We start from the raw sequence: 10,000 nt of genomic DNA, 5'->3' as shown, positions 1-10,000 counted from the left end.
TAACACTGAAACGCCCTCAGGAAGACGTCACCGGCATCAAAATGTAAATAAACGCCATTGGTGGATCTACACCTGTCATCCACTGTAATGATACCAAGTACCAGAGCATATCTAGTTGATTCTACTTTGATTACAGCGATATTTTTTAGCATCACAAAATATTATTTCGTGTTTTTTAAACTGTATATTATGTTTATAAACTCAGGAAATATGTCCTTGGACACATGAGGACTTTGAATACGACCAATGTATGATTCTGTAACTACTTGGTATCGGATCGATACCCAAATTTTCGAGATGTCCGATAATACTGGGCTGCCGATATTATCGCCCGATGAATGCTTTAAGATGTAATATCGGAAATTATCGGTATCGGTTTAAAAAAAGCAAAATTCATGACTTTTTAAAACGCCGCTGTGTACACGGACGTAGGGAGAAGTACAGAGCGCCAATAAACCTTAAAGACACGGCCTTTGCGTGCAATCACACACAAGTGAATGCAATGCATACTTGGTCAACAGCCATACAGGTCACACTGAGGGTGGCCGTATAAACAACTTTAACACTGTTACAAATATGCACCACACTGGGAACCTACACCAAACAAGAACGATAAACACATCTCGGGAGAACATCCGCACCGTAAAACTACATAAACACAACAGAACAAATACCCAGACCCCCTTGCAGCACTAACTCTTCCGGGACGCTACAACATACACCCCCAGCAACCCCCCAGCCCCCAACTCAACCCCGCCCACCTCAACCTAATGCTCTCTCAGGGAGAGCATGTCCCAAATTCCAAGCTGCTGTTTTGAGGCATGTTGCAAAAAATAATGCACTTTGTGACTTCCATAATAAATATGGCAGTTTCATGTTGGCATTTTTTTCCATAAATTGAGTTGATTTATTTTGGAAAACCTTGTTACATTGCTTAATGCATCCAGCGGGGCATCTCAACAAAATTAGGCATAATAATGTGTTAATTCCATGACTGTATATATCGATATCGGTTGATATCGGTATTGGTAATTAAGAGTTGGACAATATCGAAATATCAGATATCAGCAAAAAAAGCCATTATTGGACATCCCTACCAAATTTGTGGTATCATTCAAAACTAATGTAAAGCATCCAAAATGAAGAATATGCAATTATTGCATTCTAATAAAAGTGTAGATAAAAAATGTTGAGAGAGAAAGTAAGCAGATATTAACAGAAAATGAACAAGTAGATTAATAATTCATTTTCTACCGCTTGTCCTTAATATCCATCCATCCATTTTCTACCGCTTATTCCCTTTCGGGGTCGCGGGGGGCGCTGGCGCCTATCTCAGCTACAATCGGGCGGAAGGCAGGGTACACCCTGGACAAGTCGCCACCTCATCGCAGGGCCTTGTCCTTAATAATGTTGACAAAATAATAGAATGATAAATAACACAATATGTTACTGCATATGACAGCAAACTAAATTAGGAGCCTTTGTTTGCTTACTTACTACTAAAAGAAAAGTTGTCTTGTATGTTCACTATTTAATTTAAGGACAAACTTGAAATAAGAAACATATTTTTAATGTACCGTAACATTTTTTGTTAAAATAAGGCCAATAATGCAATTTCTGTGGTCCCCTTTATTTAGAAGAGTACCAAAAAGTATCAAAATGCATTTTGGTACCCCACCAGTCGACAGTGATTAAGAAGTGATTACTGTACATATATTTCAGTCAGGACACATTCACGGCCTCACAGACACTCAGCACTGATAGAAATCCTTTCAAACGTCTGCATTATTTCTTTTCCCTCCGTTGACACAAAAGTAGCGCCATGATCCCCATAAGTGGACTTCCTTCCTTTCCAGGACGACGCTCAAGTGATCACATGACGCGGTCACGTCGTCTTGCTTTTGTGTCCGCACACATCTCACGCTCACTCTGGGCGGGGCCGAGTCCTCCCTAAATTGAATTGAGGCCGAGTCATGGCCGCCCTTTAGGCCAGCTGTCACAATACAGCAGTTGGCAGCGCCACCAATTGGAGCAGCTGCCTCCGCGCTTCATTTCTTCCTTCCAATGTAATATTCCACCAGCAGTGTGTGTGTGTGTGTGTGTGTGTGTGTGTGTGTGTGTGTGTGTGTGTGTGTGTGTGTGTGTGTGTGTGTGTGTGTGTGTGTGTGTACCAAAGGAACACAAAGCAATGCTTTCTAACCCCTCCCCTAATTGCATAATTGTTGATGTGCAGCCAACTTGTCAATGGTGCTGCGTACATTCTGTGAAACTTGTCAAATACTAAATGTGCAGTTGATTGTTCAAACGATCCTCATATTCAATGTGTTGCATCTGCATGTTTAGCGTAGACCAGGGGTCACCAACGCAGTGCCCGCGGGAACCAGGTAGCCCGTAAGTCACCCGCTGGCCTGTTCTAAAAGTAGCTCAAAAAGCAGCACTTACCAGTGAGCTGCCTCTATTTTTAAAATTGTATTTATTTACTAGCAAGCTGGTCTCGCTTTGCTCGTTATTTTTAATTCTAAGAGAGACAAAACTCAAATAGAATTTGAAAATCCAAGAAAATATTTTAAAGACTTGGTCTTCACTTGTTTAAATAAATTCATTTATTTTTTTACTTTGCTTCTTATAACCTTCAGAAAGACAATTTTAGAGAAAAAATACAACCTTAAAAAAGGATTTTAGGATATTTAAACATGTGTCCTGAGTTAAAGTTTGAATCTATTAATATTTATTGACTTAATTTAATAATTTTTTTCTGTATCAAATGGCTCAAGTCGGTCACAACATTTTTTCATTCATTAATTAAAATGTAATTTTTTGGGCAATTTCCGGCAAATTGACGCACTTTAGATTTTTTCTGTTACTGACAAAAAACAATGTCGATAAAGTTATTTATTGTAAGTTAGAGTATTCTTTTTTGTTTCTTTTTTGTTGTGTTTAATGTTTAATAAAGATACGATGTTATGCAGAGGTGTACTTATAGCAATTTTATAGACAAATGACACATTTAATAGACAAAATGTTTTCTTCTTCCTGTGAGGTTGTAACATAAAATAATTAAGAAGCACTGTCAATGTTTCTCCTCACAACATGTCCGAAAAGGAGTAAGAAAAAGCAGAGCTTATGTACTCCTGTACCCATTTTTCACTTCATAGCAGTTGCTAACACACTCATTCTGTAACACCACAATTAATAAATAGACAAAAGAGTCGGTAAATAATTATTAAAAACATATACCAATAAAACATTTATCATAATCATTTATGCTTCACATTATTAGATTATGTCATATTTAATAAGTTCAAGGTGTTTTAGGATTGTTCTTTCTTGTACTTTGTAAACACTTTGAGCGTTTTTTTTTTAAATTGATTATACCAGTACATTGTTTATTAATGTGTTCCATCATGTAATCCCACATCCTGGTATGCTAAAGGTTTTAAGTGTTGTACGTGCATACAGATGTTTTAAATCACATGTTTCGCAAAGGTTATATCTCTCCTCTTAATGTAAAATAAAGTCAAATGTACTGATATTTATTGATTTATTTTACAGATTGTGACAGGAAGTGAACAAATGTGTTTTTAATTGCTGAGAAACAGAAAAAAGGGGGTACATACAGGATACTGTAAGCTTCACTTCTTCCGACTCCTTTTCAGACAGGTGGGGTGGTGAAACCGTAAATATGTGATTTAGATTAATTTTTTATTTCATGTTTTATTTTATTTACAAAAATCAGAAGGAATATAATTTAGTATAATAAAATAATAGTGTATAGAAAATAACAGCAGATGAGAGGAAACACAAAAATTAACAATATCAACCACAGTGTGGATGACAATAACAACAATAACGTCAATAACCCTATTTTTAAAAACATGAAATGTATCCACGTTTGAAATAAATCAATTAAATATTGCTGTGTCAGCATTTAGCCCTTCTGGTGGATGGAGTTGTTTAATGTCACATCTGCTTGGGTGCAAAGCATGCAAGAGTTTATGAACATTTAACGCAGGGGTCCCCAAACTACGGCCCGCGGGAAGTCCCAAGTTTTTAAAAAAAGTTTTTTGTTTTTTTTAATAGATATTATTTTTAAAAAGCTGTCCTTTCTAATCCATTTTCTACCGCTGTTGTCTAAAAATGCATATTTTATATATATATATATATGTATATATATATATATATATATATATATATATATATATATATGTATATATATATATACATATATATATACATATATATATATATATATATACACAACAGGTCAAGAAAAAACACAGACGCTGTTTCATCCCTACAAGCCTGTTTCGCAGGTTTCTCTGCTCTTCAGGGGATTTTATTGAAGTGCCTCACTTCACTTCAATAAAATCCCCTGAAGAGCGGAGAAACCTGCAAAACAGGTTGAAGTGTGTCACTTCACTTCAATAAAATCCCTTGAAGAGCAGAGAAACCTGTGAAACAGGTTTGTAGGGATGAAATAAAATTGAAGTGTCCCACGTCACGTCAATAAAATCCCCTGAAGAGCAGAGAAACTTGCGAAACAGGCTTGTAGTGCCTCACTTCACTTCAATAAAATCCCCTGAAGAGCGGAGAAACCTGCGAAACAGGCTTGTAGGGATACTATGGATATATTTTCCATATTATTATACATTATTATCCCATATTAATATGGGATAATAATAGCCTCTCTGCTCTGCAGGAAAAAAAATTTAAGTGTCTCACTTCACTTCAATAAAATACCCTAAAATCCTCTGTGCTCTTCAGGGTATTTTATTGAAGTTTCTCACTTTACTTCAATAAATTCCTCTGAAGAGTAGAGAAACCTGCAAAACAGGCTTGTTGGGATGAAATAGAATGGAAGTGTCTCACTTCACTTCAATAAAACCCCCCGAAGAGCAGAGAAACCTGCGAAACAGGCTTGTGGTGTCTCACTTCACTCCAATAAAATCCCCTGAAGAGTGGAGAAACCTGCGAAACCGGCTTGTAGGGATACTATGGAGATATTATCCATATTATTATATATTATTATCCCATATTAATATGGGATAATAATAGCCTCTCTGCTCTTCACGGAATTTTATTGAAGTGTCTCACTTCACTTCAATAAAATACCCTAAAATCCTTTGTGATCTTCAGGGGATTTTATTTAAGTGTCTCACTTTTCTTCAATACAATCCCCTGAAGCGCAGAGAAACCTGCGAAACAAGCTTGTAAGGATGAAATAAAATTGAAGTGTCTCACTTCACTTCAATAAAATCCCCTGAAGAGCAGAGAAACCTGCGAAACAGGCTTGTAGTGTCTCACTTCACTTCAATAAAATCCCCTGAAGAGCAGAGAAACCTACGAAACAGGCTTGTAAGGATACTATGGAGATATTATCCATATTATTATATTTTATTATCCCATATTAATATGGGATTATAATAGCCTCTCTGCTCTTCGGGGGATTTTATTGAAGTGTCTTACTTCACTTAAATAAAATACCCTAAAATCCTCTGTGCTCTTCAGGGGATTTTATTGAAGTGTGTCACTTCATTTCAATAAATTCCTCTGAAGAGTAGAGAAACCTGCAAAACAGGCTTGTTGGGATTAAATAGAATTGAAATGTCTCTCTTCACTTCAATAAAATCCCCGAAGAGCAGAGAAACCTGCGAAACAGGCTTGTAGTGTCTCACTTCCCTTCAATAAAATCCCCTGAAGAGCAGAGAAACCTGCAAAACAGGCTTGTAGGGATACTATGGATATATTATCCAAATTATTATATATTATTATCCCATATTAATATGGGATAATAATAGCCTCTCTGCTTTTCAGGGGATTTGATTGAAGTGTCTTACTTCATTTCAATAAAATACCTTAAAATCCTCTGTGCTCTTTAGGGGATTTTATTGAAGTGTGTCACTTCACTTCAATAAATTCCTCTTCAGGGGATTTTATTGAAGTGTATCACTTCACTTCAATAAATTCCTCTGAAGAGTAGAGAAACCTGCAAAACAGGCTTGTTGGGATTAAATAGAATTGAAGTGTCTCTCTTCACTTCAATAAAATCCCCCGGAGAGCAGAGAAACCTCCGAAACAGGCTTGTAGTGTCTCACTTCCCTTCAATAAAATCCCCTGAAGAGCAGAGAAACCTGCAAAACAGGCTTGTAGGGATACTATGGAGATATTATCCATATTATTATATATTATTATCCCATATTAATATGGGATAATAATAATAGCCTCTCTGCTCTTCACGGAATTTTATTGAACTGTCTCACTTCACTTCAATAAAATACCCTAACATCCTCTGTGCTCTTCAGGGGATTTTATTGAAGTGTGTCACTTCACTTCAATAAATTCCTCTGAAGAGTAGAGAAACCTGTGAAACAGACTTGTAGGGATACTATGGAGATATTATCCATATTATTATATATTATTATCCCATATTAAGATGGGATAATAATAGTCTCTTTGCTCTTCAGGGAATTTTATTGAAGCGTCTTACTTCACTTCAATAAAATACCCTAAAATCCTCTGTGCTCTTCAGGGAATTTTATTGAATTATCTCACTTCACTTCAATACAATCCCCTGAAGAGCAGAGAAACCTGCGACACAGGCTTGTTGGGATGAAATAGAATTGAAGTGTCTAACTTCCCTTCAATGAAATCCCTTGAAGAGCGGAGAAACCTGCGAAACACGCTTGTAGTGTCTCACTTCCCTTCAATAAAATCCCCTGAAGAGCAGAGAAACCTGCAAAACAGGCTTGTAGGGATACTATGGAGATATTATCCATATTATTGTATATTATTGTACCATATTAATATGGGATAATAATAATAATAGCCTCTCTGATCTTCACGGAATTTCATTGAAGTGTCTCACTTTACGTCAATAAAATCCCCTAAAATCATCTGTGCTCTTCAGGGGATTTTATTGAAGTGTCTCAGTTCACTGCAATAAAATCCCCTGAAGGGCAGAGAAACACGCGAAACAGGCTTGTAGGGATAATATGGAGATATTATCCATATTAGTATATATTATTATAATGTATATTACTATCCCATATTTTTGGGGCATAATAATAGCCTCTCTGCTATTCAGGGGATTTTACTGAAGTGTCTTACCTCACTTCATCCAAATCCCCTGAAAAGCAGAGAACCCTGTGAAACAGGCTTGTAGGGATAATATGGAGATATTATCCATATTATTATATATTATTATACTGTATATTATTTTTCCATATTATGATGGGCTAATAATAGCCCTCTCCGCTCTTCAGGGGATGTTATTTAAGTGTCTCACTTCACTTCAATAAAATTCCCCAAAATCTTCTGTGCACTTCAGGGGATTTGATTGAAGTGTCTCACTTCACTTCAACCAAATCCTCTGAAAAGCAGAGGACCCTGTGAAACAGGCTTGTAGGGATAATATGGAGATATTATCCATATTTTTATATATTATTATACTGTATATTTTTATCCCATATTATAATGGGCTAATAATAGCCTCTCTGCTCTTCACTTCAATAAAATCCCCTAAAGAGCAGAGAAACCTGCGAAACAGGCTTGTGGGGATTCTATGGAGATATTATCCATATTATTATATATTTTTATCACATATTAATATGGGATATAAATAGCCTCTCTGCTCTTCAGGGAATTTTATTGAAGTGTCTCACTTCACTTCAATAAAATACCCTAAAATCCTTTGTGCTCTTCAGGGGATTTTATTGAAGTGTCTCACTTCACTTCAGTGCAATCCCCTGAAGAGCAGAGAAACCTGCGAAACAGGCTTGTTGGGATGAAATACAATTAAAGTGTCTCACTTCACTTCAATAAAATCCCCTGAAGAGCAGAGAAACCTGCGAAACTGGCTTGTAGTGTCTCACTTCACTTCAATAAAATCCCCTGAAGAGCAGAGAAACCTACGAAACAGGCTTGTAAGGATACTATGGAGATATTATCCATATTATTATATATTATTATCCCATATTAATATGGGATAATAATAGCCTCTCTGCTCTTCACTGAATTTTATTGAAGTGTCTCTCTTCACTTCAATAAAATCCCCTGAAGGGCAGAGAAACCTGTGAAACAGGCTTGTAGGGGATAATATGGAGATATTATCCATATTAGTATATATTATTATATTGTATGTTATTATCCCATATTATTTTGGGATAATAATAATAGCCTCTCTGCTATTCAGGGGATTTTATTGAAGTATCTTACTTTACTTCAATAAAATTCCCCAAAATCTTCTGTGCACTTCAGGGGATTTGATTGAAGTGTCTCGCTTCACTTCAATCAAATCCCCTGAAGAGCAGACAACCCTGCAAAACAGGCTTGTAGGATAATATGGAGATATTATCCATATTGGTATATATTATTATACTGTATATTTTTATCCCATATTATAATGAGCTAATAATAGCCTCTCTGCCCTTCACTTCAGTAAAATTCCCTAAAGAGCAGAGAAGCCTGCGAAACAGGCTTGTAGGGGCACTATGGAGATATTATTCATATTACTATATATTATTATCCCAAAGTAATATGGGATAACAGCCTCTGTGCTCTTCAGGGGATGTTATTTAAATGCCTCACTTCATTTCAACAGGCTTGTACGGGTGAAGTAGCATATATATATATATATATATATATATATATATATATATATATATATATATATATATACAGCCCGGCCCCCGGCTTACATTTTTAACCCATTGTAGCCCCCGCATCAAAAACTTTGTGGACCCCTGATTTAACATGTTGGAAAGTGGAAAAGTGCGCCTCAAGAAAGTCATCATAACGTGCTCTTCATAATTCATCAGAAATATTTCAATCATCATCATGCATGGGAGAAATGTCCTTCTGTCATTCACAATGCAAGAAGGAAAACACTGCAAGAAAGTAGTTTGAAGTGGAGTCCAGAAGAAGTCTGGCAAGCTCCAAATTAAAGAGAGAAGAAGACCGATGTTACTTACGAGGGCGTAGATGACCAGCAGGGCAGGGAAGGAGGTCATCCTGCAGGACGAAGAAGAAAATAAGAAGAATCTCCCAAAAAAAGTGATCAGAAGAAAAGAAGGAGGAGGAGGAGGAAGAAGCTATGTGGATGTTCTCTTCTCCATCTCAAATCTTGTTTTGCAAGTCCACTGCAGCATCTCTCCACCCAGCCAGGACCACCTGGACCACACTGGACTGGGAAGGCACCCGAGGCGGAGGAGGAGGAGGAGGAGGAGAAGGATGAGGAGTGTGTCCTGTCCGGAGTGAAGCTTGGATGCAAGTGCAATGCAGAGGAGGAGGAGGAGGAGGAGGAGGAGGAGGAGGAGGAGGAGTGAGGGTCTCTCTCACTCTCCACCCCCCAGCCCTTGCAGGTGCACACAAAGGTAATAAAGACACTGCAGTCACGACGATCACGTGACTTCCCAGGAGAAACATCACAATAACACATGTCTTGTATCATCATCATTATTAATATCATGTCTCGTATCATTATTTACATTTGACTTACTACTTGTTTTGGACCGCGTTCATGTCTTCTTTGGCCACGCCCCCCCTCTCGTCGCTCCTCGTTATTTAGTGTGACGAGTTTGCCATCGGAACCTAAACATATTAATAACAGGGTGCAGACACGCATATTTGATGTGTTTATTTACGTGCTTGTTTAAGCGATCGCGTGTAATGAGACACACTCAACGGAGCTCCATCTGGTCAACATGCGCAGCAGCGTGTTGTAGTGCCCTCAACGGCCACAAGAGGGCGGCGCACTACACATTTCAAGGCACACACTTTCTTTTAGTGCTCATTTTTATCGTATCTACCCTCAGAGGGCCACATGCAATATTTTTATATCCATCCATCCATTTTCTACCGCTTATTCCCTTTCGGGGTCGCGGGGGGCGCTGGCGCCTATCTCAGCTATATATATATATATATATATATATATATAATTCGTATATATGTGTGTGTGTGCATATGTATATATGTGTGAATTTATATGTATCATATATAGATA

At 37.3% G+C, this 10,000-nt stretch overlaps 1 protein-coding gene across 1 annotated transcript in view; it reads right to left on the bottom strand.

The window, feature by feature from the left end:
• Positions 1–9,256, bottom strand: part of ngfra (nerve growth factor receptor a (TNFR superfamily, member 16)) — a 93,318-nt gene extending 84,062 nt beyond the window's left edge. Inside the window, exon 1 of the mRNA XM_061905503.1 lies at positions 8,970–9,256. Coding sequence (XP_061761487.1) covers positions 8,970–9,008 — 39 coding nt within the window. The 5' untranslated portion in view covers positions 9,009–9,256. The remainder of the gene's footprint in view (positions 1–8,969) is intronic.
• Between the last annotated feature and the right edge of the window lie 744 nt (positions 9,257–10,000).

This window comes from Nerophis ophidion, linkage group LG07, assembly GCF_033978795.1.
Source record: "Nerophis ophidion isolate RoL-2023_Sa linkage group LG07, RoL_Noph_v1.0, whole genome shotgun sequence".
Lineage (NCBI taxonomy): Eukaryota > Metazoa > Chordata > Actinopteri > Syngnathiformes > Syngnathidae > Nerophis > Nerophis ophidion.
This window is presented reverse-complemented; position numbering and strand designations above follow the sequence as displayed.